This window comes from Oncorhynchus nerka, linkage group LG5 (genome assembly GCF_034236695.1).
Source record: "Oncorhynchus nerka isolate Pitt River linkage group LG5, Oner_Uvic_2.0, whole genome shotgun sequence".
NCBI lineage: Eukaryota > Metazoa > Chordata > Actinopteri > Salmoniformes > Salmonidae > Oncorhynchus > Oncorhynchus nerka.
The window spans coordinates 37,019,278-37,038,390 of NC_088400.1; the positions used below are offsets into that span (position 1 = coordinate 37,019,278).

The 19,113-nt window shown below is 43.5% G+C and overlaps 1 protein-coding gene across 1 annotated transcript in view; it reads left to right on the forward strand.

Annotated features, from left to right (window-relative positions):
- The window catches only part of LOC115129422 (vascular endothelial growth factor receptor kdr-like), an 82,386-nt gene that overhangs the window by 46,959 nt on the left and 16,314 nt on the right, over positions 1-19,113 (forward strand). The window contains exons 17-26 of the mRNA XM_029659749.2: positions 694-817; positions 1,599-1,703; positions 4,354-4,467; positions 4,650-4,738; positions 4,922-5,075; positions 7,951-8,048; positions 8,647-8,769; positions 9,294-9,405; positions 12,156-12,255; positions 18,044-18,149. Of these exons, the coding sequence (XP_029515609.1) occupies positions 694-817; positions 1,599-1,703; positions 4,354-4,467; positions 4,650-4,738; positions 4,922-5,075; positions 7,951-8,048; positions 8,647-8,769; positions 9,294-9,405; positions 12,156-12,255; positions 18,044-18,149 (1,125 nt within the window). The remainder of the gene's footprint in view (positions 1-693; positions 818-1,598; positions 1,704-4,353; positions 4,468-4,649; positions 4,739-4,921; positions 5,076-7,950; positions 8,049-8,646; positions 8,770-9,293; positions 9,406-12,155; positions 12,256-18,043; positions 18,150-19,113) is intronic.

Here is a 19,113-nt window from a genome sequence, read left to right on the forward strand (position 1 = left end):
TTTTACCCCCTTTTTCTCCCCAATTTCGTAGTATCCAATTGTTAGTAGTTACTATCTTGTCTCATCGCTACAACTCCCGTACGGGCTTGGGAGAGACGAAGGTCGAAAGCCATGCGTCCTCCGAAACACAACCCAACCAAGCCGCACTGCTTCTTAACACAGCACGCATCCAACCCGGAAGCCAGCCGCACCAATGTGTCGGAGGAAACACCATGCTCCTGTGGCCCGGCCCGCCACAGGAGTTTGTTAGTGCGTGATGGGACAAGGATATCCCTACCGGCCAAACCCTCCCTAACACGGACGACGCTAGGCCAATTGTGCGTCTCCCCATGGACCTCCCGGTCGCGGCCGGCTGCGACAGAGCCTGGGCTTGAACCCAGAGTCTCTGGTGGCACAGATAGATAGACCACTGCGCCACCCGGGAGGCCCTGTCCATGCTTTTTTAGATTCTATTCTGGATTTTATTTTTTGGGGAGGAACTTTTTCTCTGAATGGTTTACACCTGTTGTATTCTGTGCATGTGACAAATAAACATTGATTTGATTTGAATAGTTCCCGTAATAGTGTATTGATGTTAACAGTGATAGTAGAGCATGTGTTCTTGTCTTTTAGTTAACATACTTACTGCACAATGCGCTCCATCACCATTTTATTATATTCTATTACATTCTATTTTATTCTCCCCCCTTCCAGCCGGACTACATGATGGGTCCATCCATCATCATCGACCCAGACGAGTGTCCTCTGGACGAGCAGTGTGAACGCCTGCAGTACGATGGCAGCAAATGGGAGTTTCCCCGAGACCGCCTCAGACTGGGTGAGTACCTTACTACAGCATACAGCACTGGTACAGTCTAAGAAGTCACTCACCATGACCACGCTGTAACTCACAGGCCTATACGCACCATCAATTGGCACCTACTGTAAGTGTATTTACTTGTCCAGCCTACATTTCACATCCACAGGTCAATGTGATGTTGATAATGTGGCACTCATCTGGGTCTTCTTAAACTGTGTGACCCTGTTTGCCCATTACATTGAAATATAGTGCCAGAGAGGATGGTATGTGGCAGAGGTGACAGCCCCCTGTGAAGAGGGTGTAGCGTCGTTGCTCATCAGCGACCCTCCACTGTCTTAACGGCACTATAAATCCCATGGAGGAGCGCTTCACGGACCCAGTGGTCAGAACCTCAGCAGGTTGTTTTAATGACCCATAATTCCCCTGATAGAGAACCCAACCAGATTTACTACTCCCCAGGGGCCAGCCACTTTCATTTACATATATACCTATTGTAACCCACTGGCCTCTCCCACAGGGCTTTTGGATTCATTGGGCATCTACACTTCAACCTCTGCCATGAAGCCAATCATTTTCGGCATTCAAACACTCGTTCTTTCTCTCTCTTGCTCTCTTTCTCTCTCTCTCTCTCTCTCTCTATCTCTCTCTATCTCTTTCTCTCTCTTTCTCTTTCTCTCTCTCTCTCTCTCTCTTTCTCTCTCTCTCTCTCTTTCTCTCTCTCTCTCTCTCTCTCTCTCTCTCTCTCTCTCTCTCTCTCTCTCTCTCGCTCTCTCTCTCTCGCTCTCTCTCTCTGTCCCAGGCAAAACTCTGGGCCATGGAGCCTTCGGGAAAGTGGTGGAGGCCTCTGCTTTTGGGATTGACAAGCTCTCGACCTGCAAGACTGTGGCCGTCAAAATGCTGAAAGGTATGGAAGAAACATTATTATCAAGACTTTAATCTGAACATTTTATATATACTAATTTACTCTCATGTGCACTTCTGTTGAAAAACCACTTTGAAAAGTCATACAGGCTGTTTTCCACATAGCTTCCTTTCGCTTACACCTGGTGGAAATGGTACTGATAAAGGTGCTTCTTGCCAAATACAAACACAATATCCATTGTTTTGGGTGTAACAGATGTAAAACAGCCATCTGTCATTTCAGCAGACAATTTGGTTTCTCGCGCATGATATGAATTCAAAAGCTGTGCTAGCACATGTGCATGTAATTAACAGTCGCGCACAGGCTATTTGTTCAAAGGAGGCGTGCGTTGGCTGCCTGAGACCTTGGTGTCCCTGATGAGGATGACAGTCTACAGATATGACAGGAATCAGGATAGCATTCCACTTGGTGTTAGTGATTGCAAAGTTTAAAAGTGTAAAAAACAGAAAGTTGTCAAATAAAGGTTAGAAAAATAAAAGTGCTTATTAATAATTGTAACCCAGATGCTTTGGAGATACACAAACAATTGGAAACAATGACCCCCCCCCCCCACACACACACACACACACACACACACACACCTGCTTCCCACATATGATTTATGGTCACCATAAATTATGGTCACATTTCAGTCTTTCTAAATCTGGCAGAGCATATTTATCCCATCAACAATTGAGTAAAAAGCAGTAAAAAGCAATGCAGAAGGAAAGAGACTCCGAGAGAAGGGGGGGGGAGAGAGAGAGACTGTCCAAGGAATTTTACCTAGTGATCTTAGCAGAATAAACATTTCAGCCCAATATCACTGACACTGGCTGTATCCCCTTAGGGTTGATGTGGTCCAACTAACTTTCCTCCGGGTTCTGTTAGGATATTCAACTATAACTCTGTAGAGTAATGGGGCCACAGATGGATACGGATGGTGTTGTGAAACATCTAGCTACATGGGGATGATAAATCAGGCCATTTGTTAGATATTTCTGTCAGTGTTAAAGCATTAATCATCTCTTTCCATTAATCATGGAGGAACCAAACTCACCAGGCCGGCTGCTGCTCTACTGCTCTACTCCAGGCCCCCCCCAGGTCAAACATAATGAAAAGCAGCTCACTTCCCTAAACTGACCCTCCGTGCAGTGTGGTTTGAGACTCAGCGTCAGTCAGCTCCAGCTTCCAGAGCAGGCTGGGACCACTGTGATGAGCAAAAATAAGACAGAGCAGAAGTACAGTCCCACAATTCACAAGTTTTCCATTCGTTATTTAAATTAAAGTAATTGATTCATTGTTTAAAACCTTTTACTGCAGTGGGCTAAATCAGGGTCACACAGAGTGTTTCTTGGTAGTCCTAAACAAATAAAGTATCCACCTCACACACATGGTTATGGGCTTTAAAAAGAAGACACCTGTACCATGTCAGATACAGCGTTTCAATGTATTACATTTTGAGTATGCATCCCTATATTACAGAAGAATATAACATGTTTATTAATTATGAAATTATGTCAAATATGAATAACCTTCCACCCATGAGGCCACTAGAGGGCGATTTGGTCGTTTTCCCCCTCCATTTTTTGGGTAATTTGGTCATCAAACGTTCGCCATTCATTTTTTAAATTCAAGTCGTTGATTCATTATTTAAATCGCCCAAAATCCCCGTTAGATTAAACCACATCCAGGGAGTCAGTGATGGCTGAGAGCAAGATTATTTTGCAACACCATTTTGTTCAGTGAATGTTTTCATTCTGTTTATCAGTTAGGGACATTATTGGTACCGTTGCTAACTCCAACCACCTGTGTCCAGATGAGCTTTTCAGATAAAAGAAGAGAGAGACATTACACAGGCACATTGGACGCATTAGGCTGCCACCCAACATTGACTAGTTGGTATTCCACAGTCTTTGAGATCAATGTTACTGAAAGGTTTAGAGGGACCGTTAATCTTGGTGTCGATGCCCCCCCCGTAAAAAAAAGGATGAGTCACTTTGGTGGTGTTTAGTTTATACGTGGTTAAATAAATCCCTCCCTCTGACCTCATAGCATACCAAGATATTGACCTCTTATATTATGTGTAGACTAGCTATACAACTGAGAAACAAAACAGCATTTTATATTCTGGGAAAAAAGAATGTTACCGTCATATTGACTCTCCATGTGTGCTGCAGTGTTTATTGTGATGTAATGTGTGGCTGTGCTTTGGGTTGATCCCTCATGTATGTGAGTATCTAATTCAATGTGAGAGAATGCTGATGTTTGTGTTTTAAGTCCTATATAATTCCCATGTTGACTTCATTTATTTCCCGCTGTCCATCGTTGCATACCATCTTCACCTTGCACATTGAATGTTCTCATGCAGATAATCATATTACCTTATGTGAAAAATGTCTTGCCTATTTAAAATCTCCTCCGCATGCGTAAAAATCTGTTTTTTATTTTCCATCTATACTGTTTGGTTTCCAGACGTCCAGGAACGTACATCAGTTGGCTTAATCTTAAACGAAGATAAAGAATTTATATGACATTTTCATTAAAAGTCCAAAATACATCCACTCTTTTGTGGAGTATGAAACAGTATCCCCGCAATAGGACATGTACATTTAACCTTCATCCCTGTAAATAGTCTGTGTTTATGTTGAAACAGGAGGAGCTACGACAAACGAGCGCAAGGCTCTGATGTCGGAGCTGAAGATCCTGATCCACATTGGTCATCATCTGAACGTGGTCAACCTGCTGGGAGCCTGCACCAAGCCTGGAGGTGAGAGAGAGAGGACAGGGTTAACTCTTTATGTTTAAACGTAGTCACACTGTATGACCTGCATGCAATTTGTGAAGTATGTTTATAAATGGATGGAATCTCAGAGAAAATCCTGTTTTGACTGTTTATGAATCATTACTTGTTTGGAATCTTCTTTGAATTCCGTGCGTCTTTCTTCTCAGGTCCATTGATGATGATAGTGGAGTACTGCAAATATGGAAACTTGTCAAACTACTTGAGAAGCAAGAGGGCTGATTTCATCGTTTATAAGGTAAATCAGCAGCTTTCAGAAATCCTGCTTTCTCATCAAATCAAAAGCCTTCATTATTTAGTCTACTTAGCTGTCAAAACCTCAACCTAATAGGAAAACCCCAGATTGTTAGAAGAACCGTTTTCTAAAGTGACTCAAGGTTTGCATCTGTATTTTTGATCTGGTGTGTGTCTCGTATGTCAGAGCCAGGACGGTAAGGTGGTGACGTCGGGGTCGGGCTGTGACCTAAGCGAGCTCATCAAGCGGCGCCTGGAGAGCGTGGCCAGCACCGGAAGCTCGGCCAGCTCCGGCTTTGTGGAAGATAAGAGCTACTGCGACTCAGAGGAAGAGGAGGAAGGTAAACTAAATGAGCCAACAGCGTCTTCCTTCCCCTCACCGCCCCCTTCACCCTTCCCTCTCACCTCCACCCACACTCCCATGCCCCCTGATTGTTTTCTTCCCTGGGCCTGATAGGATGTTTCCTCCTCCTATTCATAAATTAAATCGATAGGACACGAACCCCGGGCTGAGAGGAAAAGGAGGAGTGGAGGAGGAGGCCTCTGTTGACATCCTCCTCTGTCCTGACTGCTGCTTTGCACGTCGGCCATTTTAAATATAATATATAACAATATGTATGAATGGTAAATAATGTATTGTCATTTTGGAGTCACTTTTATTGTAGATAAGAGTAGAATATGTTTCTTAACACTTCCACATTAATGTAGATGTGACCATGATTACGGATAGTCCTGAATGAATCGTGAATGATGAGTGAGAAAGTTACAGGCGCACAAATATCATACCCCCAAGACATGCTAACCTCTCACCATGACAATAACAGGGGAGGTTAGCATTTTATATCATACCCCCAAGACATGCTAACCTCTCACCATGACAATAACAGGGGAGGTTAGCATTTTATATCATACCCCCAAGACATGCTAACCTCTCACCATGACAATAACAGAGGAGGTTAGAATTTTATATTATACCCGCAAGACATGCTAACCTCTCACCATGACAATAACAGAGGAGGTTAGCATTTTATATCATACCCCCAAGACATGCTAACCTCTCACCATGACAATAACAGGGGAGGTTATCATTTTATATCATACCCCCAAGACATGCTAACCTCTCACCATGACAATAACAGGGGAGGTTCGAATTTTATATCATACCCCCAAGACATGCTAACCTCTCACCATGACAATAACAGGGGAGGTTAGAATTTTATATTATACCCCCAAGACATGCTAACCTCTCACCATGACAATAACAGAGGAGGTTAGCATTTTATATCATACCCCAAGACATGCTAACCTCTCACCATGACAATAACAGGGGAGGTTATCATTTTATATCATACCCCAAGACATGCTAACCTCTCACCATGACAATAACAGGGGAGGTTATCATTTTATATCATACCCCCAAGACATGCTAACCTCTCACCATGACAATAACAGAGGAGGTTAGCATTTTATATCATACCCCCAAGACATGCTAACCTCTCACCATGACAATAACAGGGGAGGTTATCATTTTATATCATACCCCCAAGACATGCTAACCTCTCACCATGACAATAACAGGGGAGGTTCGAATTTTATATCATACCCCCAAGACATGCTAACCTCTCACCATGACAATAACAGGGGAGGTTAGAATTTTATATTATACCCCCAAGACATGCTAACCTCTCACCATGACAATAACAGGAGGTTCGAATTTTATATCATACCCCAAGACATGCTAACCTCTCACCATGACAATAACAGGGAGGTTATCATTTTATATCATACCCCAAGACATGCTAACCTCTCACCATGACAATAACAGGGAGGTTATCATTTTATATCATACCCCAAGACATGCTAACCTCTCACCATGACAATAACAGGGAGGTTCGAATTTTATATCATACCCCCAAGACATGCTAACCTCTCACCATGACAATAACAGAGGAGGTTAGAATTTTATATTATACCCCCAAGACATGCTAACCTCTCACCATGACAATAACAGGGGAGGTTCGAATTTTATATCATACCCCCAAGACATGCTAACCTCTCACCATGACAATAACAGGGGAGGTTATCATTTTATATCATACCCCCAAGACATGCTAACCTCTCACCATGACAATAACAGGGGAGGTTAGAATTTTATATCATACCCCCAAGACATGCTAACCTCTCACCATGACAATAACAGAGGAGGTTAGCATTTTATATCATACCCCCAAGACATGCTAACCTCTCACCATGACAATAACAGGGGAGGTTATCATTTTAGATCATACCCCCAAGACATGCTAACCTCTCACCATGACAATAACAGAGGAGGTTAGCATTTTATATCATACCCCCAAGACATGCTAACCTCTCACCATGACAATAACAGGGGAGGTTATCATTTTATATCATACCCCCAAGACATGCTAACCTCTCACCATGACAATAACAGGGGAGGTTATCATTTTATATCATACCCCCAAGACATGCTAACCTCTCACCATGACAATAACAGGGGAGGTTATCATTTTATATCATACCCCCAAGACATGCTAACCTCTCACCATGACAGTAACAGGGGAGGTTAGAATTTTTGGGTGGGTATGATATTTATGCCTCTGTAATTTTCTCACTCACCATTTTTCACGATTCATTCAGGATTATCCGTAATAATGGTAGCATCCACATTAATGTAGAAGTATATTCTTATGTACAATAATAGTGACTTCAAAATGACACAATAGATTATTTACCATTCATTTCCAATGGGCACAAAATAATCTGAAACACAACCAAAACAAACTGCAAATGCATAAAAAATGGTAATGTCACAAGCTTGATGTGACAAATGTGATAATTGCGTGCTAGGACTGTGGAACCAATTTATTTATTATTTATTTTTATATTTCAATTTTTTATTTTAACTTTTATCTACTTTAATAGACATATAAGTGAATTTGTCCCAATACTTTTGCTCCATTAAAATGGGGGACTATGTACAAAAAGTGCTGTCAATTCTAAACGGTTCACCTAATATGGATAAAGAAAATACCATCAAATAAAAGCTGACATTCTGCACTTTAACCTCATAGTCATTGTATCATATCATTTCATGCCAAAACTTTTGGAGCTCACTGTACGTGTTACACCGTACTAAATCACGTTCATGAAAATAGTTTGTATTCATTTCCACTTTATGTTCCGTTTTACCCTCAGAGCCAGAGGATCTGTACAAGAGAGTGCTGACAATGGAAGATTTGATTTGCTACATTTTCCAAGTTGCAAAAGGCATGGAGTTCCTGGCTTCACGCAAGGTATGCACCTCCTCCAGGCAAATTACGCTATCAAAATACTTTGCTAAAGGTAGTCTTGTGACACACATGTTGGGTATTAATCTAATACCAGTTTATAAAGCTTTTATTCAGTCCAGTTGACTTTAGATTTAATAAAAGGCTGTTGTATTTTGACAGCTGGGGAAGTTGTTTTGTTCACATATTTTATTCATAGAACACTATGTTCCTTGCACTATGTTCCTTGCGAGTCTATTGGCTATAATCAGTCTAAAACTCATTCAGATTTAAAGGTTTGTCACAAGCTCTGCGAGAGCGGATGGTACTAATTAGTGAACCCATTGTTGTCAATATTAGAGAGAAGGCTTTAACCTAGGTATGGAACACTTCGCATTCCGAATACAATTGATGACTGTTCCATATGGTTGTCTTAGCTGACATGCACAGGGCATTGAGTGTTTCCTATCAGGTCACATGGTCAGGAAATAGTCTTAGCCATGCTTTATCACATTAGGCTGAATCATCGTAACTTGAGATATGTCCACATAACTCAAACGTTCATGTAAAGTCATGCATCGATGTCAATCCTAATCTAACTGGATGTTTTCTCTTATTTTGTTAGTGTATTCATCGTGATCTGGCTGCAAGAAACATCCTACTGTCTGAGAATAATGTTGTGAAGATATGCGATTTTGGACTGGCCAGAGACATCTACAAAGACCCAGACTACGTTCGCAAAGGAGATGTAAGTATGAACAGCAATCTGATCTTTTTTACAACGCTATGCTGCGCTACTATTCATCTGACATAATAAGTCAATTCCACGTGATGAAACGCACCAACGACTTGACGTCGATTATCGCCTGTTGTGTGAGAGAGAGCGGCATTCAAAAACACTCAGCTTGATGGAAAAGAACCAGAACGAACACGTGTTCTGTTACTACCGACTTGGCAAAAACAAAAGAGGGATTGAATAAATGCAGGAAATCTGGGAAATGGCAGATATTCTGGGCAGATTTCACTGTTTGTCTGAAAATGTAATAAACGTGTCTGTCTGCATAGACTAGAGGACGTTTGGTTGTTGAGGATGTTTGGTAGTACTATGCCATGAGGGCATTTACCCTACTTTACTCAACAAGCCCTTCTGCTTCACCTCAGATGTGACAGGTCGGTTATTGATGGTATTGATGAGACAGCCAGTCACACAGGTGAGATGAGATACTGATTTAAAAGAGCTGTCGTCTCTTATCTCCATCTCTCCCCTCACAGGCCAGACTGCCCCTCAAGTGGATGGCGCCAGAGGCCATTTTTGACAAGATCTACACCACTCAGAGCGATGTGTGGTCCTTTGGAGTTCTGATGTGGGAGATCTTCTCTCTGGGTAAATATACATACCAGGAATGACTCACCATGCCGTCTAGTCCCTCAGACACATGCATACACACACACGATAACATACGCACTATACACACACGTACACATGGATTTTGTGTTGTAGATATGTGGTAGTAGAGTAGGGGCCTGAGGGAACACACTAATGAGTTGTGAAATCTGTTGTGAATGTATTGTAATGTTTTTAAAATGGTATAACTGCCTTCATTTCGCTGGACCCCACCCATGAAGAGTAGCTACTGCCTTGGCAGGAACTAATGGTGATCCATAATAAATACAAAAACAAATACCTCACCTCACCTCCCCGTTAGCAGAATGAATGAGCAGAAATGAACAAACATCTGTGCACAGCCATTTGGAACAATACAGACTTATTCAATGCAGATTTCCTCTGTTGTGTAGGTCCTGAATCACGTCTACAAGGACTACTGTTTTAGGATTGTTAATGAAACTGCAAACCTAGACTGCTTTGGTGCACACTGATCTTTTCTGGCCTGTAATAGATTTCTATCAGAGAATTCTTATGACGCTCTTTATGATGATACTCAGTACCAATGTTGCTGCTTATAATTTGTTTGTTATTAATCAAATAGTCACAAAATAGTTTGAAAAAAACCATTGTCTGTATAATTATTTGCACACATAATCTTACAATGTTGCACACGGCGTGCAGTATTCCTTCCAAAGGAGGGTAGAGGTTTCGTTCTGTCATCAGCCAGCAAGGTTCAGCGAGGAGACTAGTCTCCAGTCAGCTAGCCAGGCGAGGCAAGGTGCCCCCAGCCATGCAGATCCTCCAGATGCACTGGATCATAGCTGACTTCTGCTGCTGCGTAAGTGTGCCTCTGGGGCAAACAGGGGTGCATTGTCAGCTTGCGAAAACTATTCTCATGCTGCTCCTGCAAAAACATTAGTGAACTTGGACTGTGAATTCTATCACAGGCAAGGGCCATTAAAAAGAAAGAATACCTTCCATTTAAGTCGGCCGTTGCCTTCCCAGCTGGCAATGCAAACGCCGTGTAACCAAGCAGCCGATCAATGTAAATGTTTGCCCCTGCTGTGAAACCACTGCCACCTTCAAGATGCCGTTGTATGTCGGTCCATGACTGTCTATGCACCGTGCACCACACCCGGCCAAGCTGTTCTATAGCAAGACTCCACATTACATATTGTATGCTCAAATGTCACTATAGGTAGCAAGGACAACATTCAGAGTAAATGTGACAAAAGTGTAAGGAAAGAACAGTACATCGATTCGGGGCTTTTGGATTCATTGGGCATCTACACTTCAACCTCTGCCATGAAGCCAATCATTTTAGGCATTCAAAAACTCGTTCTTTCTCTCTCTTGCTCTCTCTCTCTCTTTCTCTCTTTTTCTTTCTCTCTCTCTCTCTTTCTCTCTTTTTCTTTCTCTCTCTTGCTCTCTCTCTCTTTCTCTCTTTTTCTTTCTCTCTCTTGCTCTATCTCTCTCTCTTTCTCTCTTTTTCTTTCTCTCTCTTGCTCTCTCTCCCTCTTTCTCTCTTTTTCATTCTCTCTCTCTCTCTTTTTCTTTCTCTCTCTTGCTCTATCTCTCTCTCTTTCTCTCTCTTGCTCTCTCTCCCTCTTTCTCTCTTTTTCTTTCTCTCTCTCTCTCTTTTTTTCTTTCTAGCTCTCTTGCTTTCTCGCTCTCTTTCTTTCTCTCTCACTCTCCCGTAATCTTTCTCTGTCAGAACCACACACACACACAGAACCACAGACACTGATACCTTCAAAGAACCACTCACTCACTCACACATCTGGGTGGTGTTAACATGGTCTCAGAAAGATAAATTAGGACACGAAAACAACTGCAACATTTTTTTCAAACACTCAAGTCTGGCAATCTGATACAGATAGGTGTTTAGAGGTCAAAAGTTTGCTGCAGTCCCATGGTGCTGGAACCTGCATATATCGCAACGTGACCCACAGTCTAGCAGCTTGAGTTTTGTCTTGTGTTTTGGGATTTCACCGTCTTGTTAGTTTAGGTGCCAAACCTTCATCTAGGGAGTTTTTCCTAGCCACCGTGCTTTTACACCTGCATTGTTTGCTGTTTGGGGTTTTAGGCTGGGTTTCTGTACAGCACTTTGAGATATCAGCTGATGTACGAAGGGCTATATAAATAAATTTGATTTGATTTGATTTGATCTACACTTCGGTTTCTGTGTTAGACATGTGTTACGTGGTAATCTGCCTATTTACATAGCGTGTTCGGTTGACGTGATGAAGAGAAAGTATAACATGGCGTACTAGTAGATGGTACATCGTACCGACATAGTGCTCTGGAGCTTTCGATGCTATCTGATATTGTGTCAGGGATGTCAGTCGGGTACATGAAAATATTGGTTCATGAGTCTGGACATTTTCATGGATTAGATGGCGTGGGCAATATTTTCCAAAACCCCAACTGGATTGGATATTCGATACAAGTTGGCTTAGTCGTGTATTATTGTTTTCGTTTCGGCTGAGCCCAGCATAAATTCTAATTATTCTAGGAAGAGTCTTACTTCAGCCACAATAGTCCAATTAAATCATATTGCTGTCTCTAGATGTTATTCAGTGTATCATATCATTGTTGTCGAGAGGAGAGTCATGACATTGTCCATGTTCAAGGTCAATCAGTTGAAGTCTTAACTGACTGTTTATGAAGCTTTCTTGTCTAATCTGTGTAAAGTATCCGGGCCCTCTCTGTGTGGGAGATTGAAGTGTCTGATAACCCCCCCCCAGGTGCCTCTCCGTATCCCGGCTTACACATCGACGAGGACTTCTGCTGCAGACTGAAGGAAGGGACCAGGATGAGAGCTCCGGAATACTCCTCCTCTGAAATGTAAGGATCAAGCGATCTTTGTTACTCCATTACTTAACATACAAACCCCAATCTCATCCTCTAACTCAGGGCAGAAAAAAGGAATACACTTGCAGTTTGAAGAGTGGCCCATGACAGAAAGCTCTCTCACCTCTTGGCAGTGCATAATGCATCGAGCTCCCTTGGCTCGGGAAACTTGTAAAGACCACGAAGCATGCCTCTAGTCCTCTCAACGTATCCCCCAACCTCTCCTGAGGGTAATTATCCACCAGGTACTCTTACTCAGGGCAACACATTAGAGGGCAGTAAAGAAAAGCCTCCCATATCGATATACTGGAGCTGAAAAGAGGCCTTGTATCTGCTCCTTCATTCGTTTGAATGAGTGACAGGGCTTGATAGGCATCATGGGTAATCCAGCTCTGAATGTGGAGGGGAGACAGGTGCTGCTGATTGGCAGTTAACCGAGGGGTGTGGTGGGCGGCGAGGTGCGGATCCGTTTTCGGACTGACATCGATGCGGTCGTAATTGAGCTCCACATTAAAGACTGTTGGAGTGGGGAGTGGCCAGGGGGTAGCTGGACACAGGGTAATGAGAGCAAGGGTCGGGAGACTCCCCTCCCTTGTCCACACAAGGGGGATCAGACGCAGGGCAGATGTGGATGGTGCTGCTGAAACAGAATATCTTTGGGGGAGTCTAGGGTGGTTTCTCCTGCCCCTGTGGTGTCAGTGCTGTTAGTCTAGCAGAGAGGTGGACTGAACAGGAGGAGCTGGGGTTGTTGCCTTTATGAGGTCACTGGACAGGGGGATCTGGGGTTGTTGTTGCCTTTATGAGTTGACTGGGTGGCTTCTCAGCAGGGAGGACTATGTCCTGGGGCTCTCTCACTCACTGTCCCAGGCTATGGCACACGTCCGAGTTTACAGGGTTGTGGAGTAATGGATTACATGTAACTGTTTTTTTTTTTTTAACTGCAGCTGTAATCTGTTACATTACCAGCAAAAATATTGTAATCAGATTACAGATACTTTTGAAAAACTAGATGATTACTTCTAGGATTACTTTTAAATTCAGAAAGGAACCTATGACACCTTTCTGTTTTCTCAATGACATTCAAATCAACATTGAGAAAAGGGAAAATATTGGCCTCCCGAGTGGCACAGTGGTATATGGCACTGCATCGCACTACAGACCCGGGTTCAATCCCAGGCTGTGTCACAACTGACCAAGACCGGGAATCTCTTAGAAAAATGACTTGTGTCATGCACAAAGTAGATGTCCTAACCGACTTGCCAAAACTATAGTTTGTTAACAAGTAGATCACTCTGCTCCTCTCTGGGGGGTCTTTACTTGGCTCATCATGCTCTAGTGACTCCTTATGGCGGGTAGGGCACCTGCAGGCTGACTTCGGTCGTCAGTTGAGCGGTGATGCAGCTGGCGGGTGATGCAGCTGGCGGGCGGGTGTTAAGGAGCGTGGTTTTGGCGGGTCACGGATGCATGACTCGACCTGTCCCGAGCCCGTTGGGGAGTTGCAGCGATGAGACAAGATCGTAATTGAAAAAGACAAACATTTTTGTTTGTTCCGCCTGAGCAAGTGTGACCACAAGTCAGAGAGACCTCTATGATGACTCACAAAATGCGTTTGATGAATCGAGTGAAAAGAGAAGGAATAGTCTTTTTTAGGCTAATGTCTTATGACTGCTGTCGGCGTCCAAAGATTATACATACACTTTACACAACGCTTGGAGGTAAGGACGACAGCAATGGTGTACACTCTTAGAAAAAGAAGATGCTCACTACAACCAAAAAGGGTCCTTCGACTGTCCCCACAGGAGAACCCTTTGAAGAACCCCTTTTGGTTCCAGGTAGGACCCTTTTGGTTTTAGGTAGAACTCTTTTGGGGTTCCATGTAGAAGCCTTTCCACAGAAGGTTCAACATGGGACCCAAAAGAGTTCTACCTGGAACCAAAAAGGATTCTCCTTTGGGGATAGCCGCAGAACCCTTTTGGAACCCTTTTTTCAAAGAGTGTAGCTGATACAGATATCACGTATTATTGATATAGTATCTACACTTGAAGTCGGAAGTATACACCTTAGCCAAATACATTTGAACTCAGTTTTTCACAATTCCTGACATTTAATCCTAGTAAATTGGAAATTTGGAAATTGCTCCCAAGGATGAACCAGACATGTGGAGGTCTACAATTTCTTGGCTGATTTCTTTTGATTTTCCCATGATGTCAAGCAAAGAGGGCACTGTGTTTGAAGGTAGGCCTTGAAATACATCCACAGGTACACCTCCAACAAACAATTGTTGGAAAAATGACTTGTGTCATGCACAAAGTAGATGTCCTAACCGACTTGCCAAAACTATAGTTTGTTAACAAGAAATTTGTGGAGTGGTTGAAAAACGAGTTTTAATGACTCCAACCTAAGTGTATGTAAACTTCTGACTTCGACTGTACATAGTGCAAAGATCTGGATCACTCTGCTCCTCTCTCATTTAGCAATTTTTTGCGCCTTGCAAATCGTGGTTGTTGTGGATGACTGTTCACAAAAGTCTATTTTAATCCAATAATGGTTGAATTCAAGAAGTTTAAGCTGCCTATCAATCATTGTTTTTGCAACCAGTGGACAGACAGTAAAAAATGCACTTTTGCAACAGCTGCATAGTGCGGATCCCAGCCTATGGAATTAAAGTTTGAGGGAGTTCCTCCCTTCTAAACTCCTCCGTGGTATTGTGCTCCACAGTGTCAACAACAAGTTTCATTTAAGAAGACCACGAGTGGGGCTTTTATTGCTCAATCTAATTCTTGCTGATAGCATTTTTTTAATATCCATAGGCCTACTGGACAAATGCTCAAACTCGCACACTTTTGATAGATTTCAACAGCTGCAAATGATTGAGATATCAGTACTGCTCAAAGCATGCCACTCCATGAGAGCAGCATTTCTTTTTCAACTTGAAGCAATGAGCCCAATCAGTCCTACATGACAGGGTTTCCCAAACTCGGTCCTGGGCCCCCCTGGGGGCATATTTTATTTTTTTGCCCTAGCATAACACAGCTGATTTGAATGAACCAACTCATCATCAAGCTTTGATTATTTGAATCAGCTGTGTAGTGCTATTCACACATGTGCATTAATACACACTTGAACATGTGTGAAATAGTGGAAATATAAGCACGCTCCAAATTATGTTATTTATTATTTTATTTCCAATTCGTATTCTTGAAGATCAAGGTGTGTTAAATTAATTGGAATGACTGTGAATCTGACAGACTTTGGATTTTAATGTAAAGATATTACCTAGTTAATATATTATTATCTGTAGTAGAAAGCAATGGGTTAGAAGGAGCCTACATAACCAACCCATAAAATAACATGCAACATCCATTTAAGGCCAACAATGTAAACTCTAACACTGATGTATCCCGCAATAGATGTTTTTCAATTGGTAATATTGCCTCTTATGGGGAAAGTAATCTAAAAGTAACTGAAAGAAATCAGATTATGTTACAGAGCTTTTGTCATCCAAAAATGACGTTACTAATTACAATTTTGAACATGTAATTAGCAACTGTAAACGGATTACAGTTAGAAAGTAACGCACCCAACCCTGCGAGTTTACAACCTACTCCCAACGGACCCCTCGCTCTCACATCCTCAGCACTGCTCTCAATCTATCTCACATTCTGCTATGTGTGTGTGTGTGTGTGTCTCTGTGCGTAGCGTTTGGATTTCCTTTGTGACAAAGCGTGGTGGAGTTAAACTCCCTCTGTCTTATTCATTTGGAAAGGATCAATCCTGCACTTCTGTTTTATAACCCTTTACCACCGGGATGTCCAGAATGTTTCAAACATCTTGTGCCAACTGCAGCCAATTGAATGGATGTATCACGGAGACATGGGAGATGGTGATTGGAGTTGACCTGCAAAAATATGACCCAGACTGGAGTCTTAGAGCATGGGGACTGGGAATAGAACTAAATAGCAGCTCTGTAGATCCAGTCAGACCCACTGGTGCCAAGTTCTCCTCTCTAAGATCCTTTCAATTCTGGTTCAAAGCAAAGTGCTCCATTGACCGAATTAAGATAGAGAGAGCAGATAACACTCTGCTAATCTCATGCCAAGGAACCATGAACTACAACCTGCTGATATCAGTTTAAATGGGAAGCAGGGGAGCGGTACGCACTCTATTCTACAGGGGTAATACCCCCCTGTCTCCCACACTTCTCCTCAGAGCCTCCCAGGCCTGATGTTGATCATGTGTGTGGGAGCCTGGGATCCAGAGCCCCTGACCTTGACCCCAACCCCGCGTTATATGGATGATGAAAGGGGACGTAGGGCCGGGCGATATGGGGTGGTAAATCTACCCTGCTGCTGCTGCACTGGCTCATCAGGAATGTGTCCCTCCGTTTAGAAGATTGAAAGGTCCACTTCCTCCATCAGCCTAACGGCGCTCCGATCTGATGCATCCTCATCAGAATGTGAAAGACACTCCTCAAGACGTAGGAATCAAGAAAAACGGATGTCCACCTCCCAACGTCCCACAGCTTTCCTGCAGGGAAGAGAGAAGTGGACTTTGGAATTCGTACCACCACAATGGCCCCCCACGGCAGCGTATTCCCTAAAGAGACAGAAGAGGGGTGGAACCAATTTTTTCCCATTACGAAGCAGACAGGAAGCAGGGTTGAAATTGTGCTGTCCACAATGCTGTCTACATCCCCTCCTCTTGATTTGTTGGCCATGTGGGCCATGGTGGTCTACTCTGGGCTTCCATCCTGTCACTGAGGATGTTACGAGTCCCTCCACCTGGCCAAGGACACTCATGAACATGGGAATCACAGCCCAGCCGCTTCCTCCAGCCAATCTCCACCGCACAGAGGGGAGAGGAGACGTCTCGCCAAGCCAAGGTCTAGGTGTCCTGAATACAAACACAGATGGAGAGGGCAAAAGGCGAGGGTATGGGGGAGGATCGAGGGCGTAATGGACCATCTGCTTTTTACTGTAATTTTCTCCAAACTCAAATTGACTCAATCTGGTGCCAATCAGAGGAACATATTGGAGCTAATGGGCACCTGGCTGTGTTTACGTAAGGGCCTCTGCGTTTGGGGGCCGCGCTCCATAGTGTGAAGCGAGCTAGGGATTCATCAACACCCCGGCCGAGCTCGTTCACCACGCTGGCTATGGGGTTTGATTTAAACAGCAGCAGCGGCCGGTGCTCCGTCTCTGAATTCCTCCACGTCCGAGTCGGCCATTATTACAGGCCACTGCTGCAGTGAAAACACAGCACATGACGGCCCTGAGTCTTCCCACATGGGCAGAGACGCTGACAGCTCGTCAAAGAGCTGAGGGGCGGGGTTTCCTAATGTTCACACCGAGACCTAGGGAACGAAATACAGCCCCAGAGACCAGATGATCGTTGGAAAATGAAATATTTGGTATATGAGTATTGTAGATGACAGTTGATTTGGGTGAATGCCAGCTACAGGTCATCTCTCGTGTCAGTCAGCGTCCACACACACACACACACAGGGCCTGTCTGGTGGAGGAGGAGAGCATTGGGTTTCTATGAATGTCAAAACACTCCTGATTGTAAAAGATTGAGTATTGTTTGCCTTATGGTTAAATTTCTCAAGGCACTGAAGAGCGAAGCAAGCCTAGCAACCCATATGGATGTGAATACTTGCGATTATCATGTTATTACCATAATTTATTTGAGTTTAGCTCAACAGTATAGCTACACAGTGTGTCTTTGTTATTAATGTGCATTTGCGAGCCAGCATAATGACATGATGTGTATTTTCCCTCAGATACCAGACCATGTTGGACTGCTGGCAGGCTGAGCCAGGAGACCGGCCAACCTTCACTGAACTGGTGGAGAGACTAGGAGACCTGCTACAGGCCAGCGTACAGCAGGTAAGATCCCCACGGATTTGTTCTATCATTCCTTCCACCCGTGAGAGTACCACTAATCTGAAATGAGTGACTAGGTGAAGGTGGTTGAACCCATGAAGGGTTAAGGTGTGTCACATGATGACGACCAGGTTCAAGGTGACCTGGAGATCAGAGGTCAGCAGAGTTGTGGATAGGGCCTTGTTTCATCTAAGTGCTTAAGGCTTGTGTGACGTACTGTTTTTCTACTGACCAGTAAATGTCTGTAGCTGAGGCAAGAGCCAAAACAGTGTGGAGGAGAACATTTGTGGATGACGTATGCTCCTCACGGAGTAAAAGGGTTTAAGTAAGTCAAGTTTAGGCAAATAGCTCAAAACCACTTCCGCGGGGTAAGCTAAAACCCAGTGAAGTACTTGAGCCACATTGTCCTTACAAAACCACTTTTAACAATGAAATGAGTCCCTGGTTCTGGATGGTGACTCACACAAATTGCAACTATTCAGGCTCCTCTGTGTAAAGCAGTACAGACTGTAGATGATGCGAAGGGGTCTGGCCCAGGGGGGTGCTCACGGGAACTTGGAGGGGAAGTCACACTCAACATCCCCCCTCGGCTCCCTTTGAAAAAGTAGCTGGCGCGTAAGAGGAACCGCACTTCAAAACTGTAGGAAAAAGAACAGTAATACTAATATGACGCAATATCATAAGCTCTGTATTAAGGTATTCACAATGTGGTCAATTTAGTGCAGCAGTAGTATATGTGGGAGGGAGGCTGTACATTTGGGGAGGATTTGACATTGGAGAACTTGAGCACAATGGCCATTTATGACAATAGAAACATCCCAAACCCAGCAGGGAATGAGGAGGATCACTTTTTATCGTTAACAATGACAGATCGTCCTCAAAGGTCTGGAGGATTACAGATGTGATCTGACACTGACTAAATCCACTTTCACTCCTCATCACCAGCCCCAACCACCAGCTGAAAGAT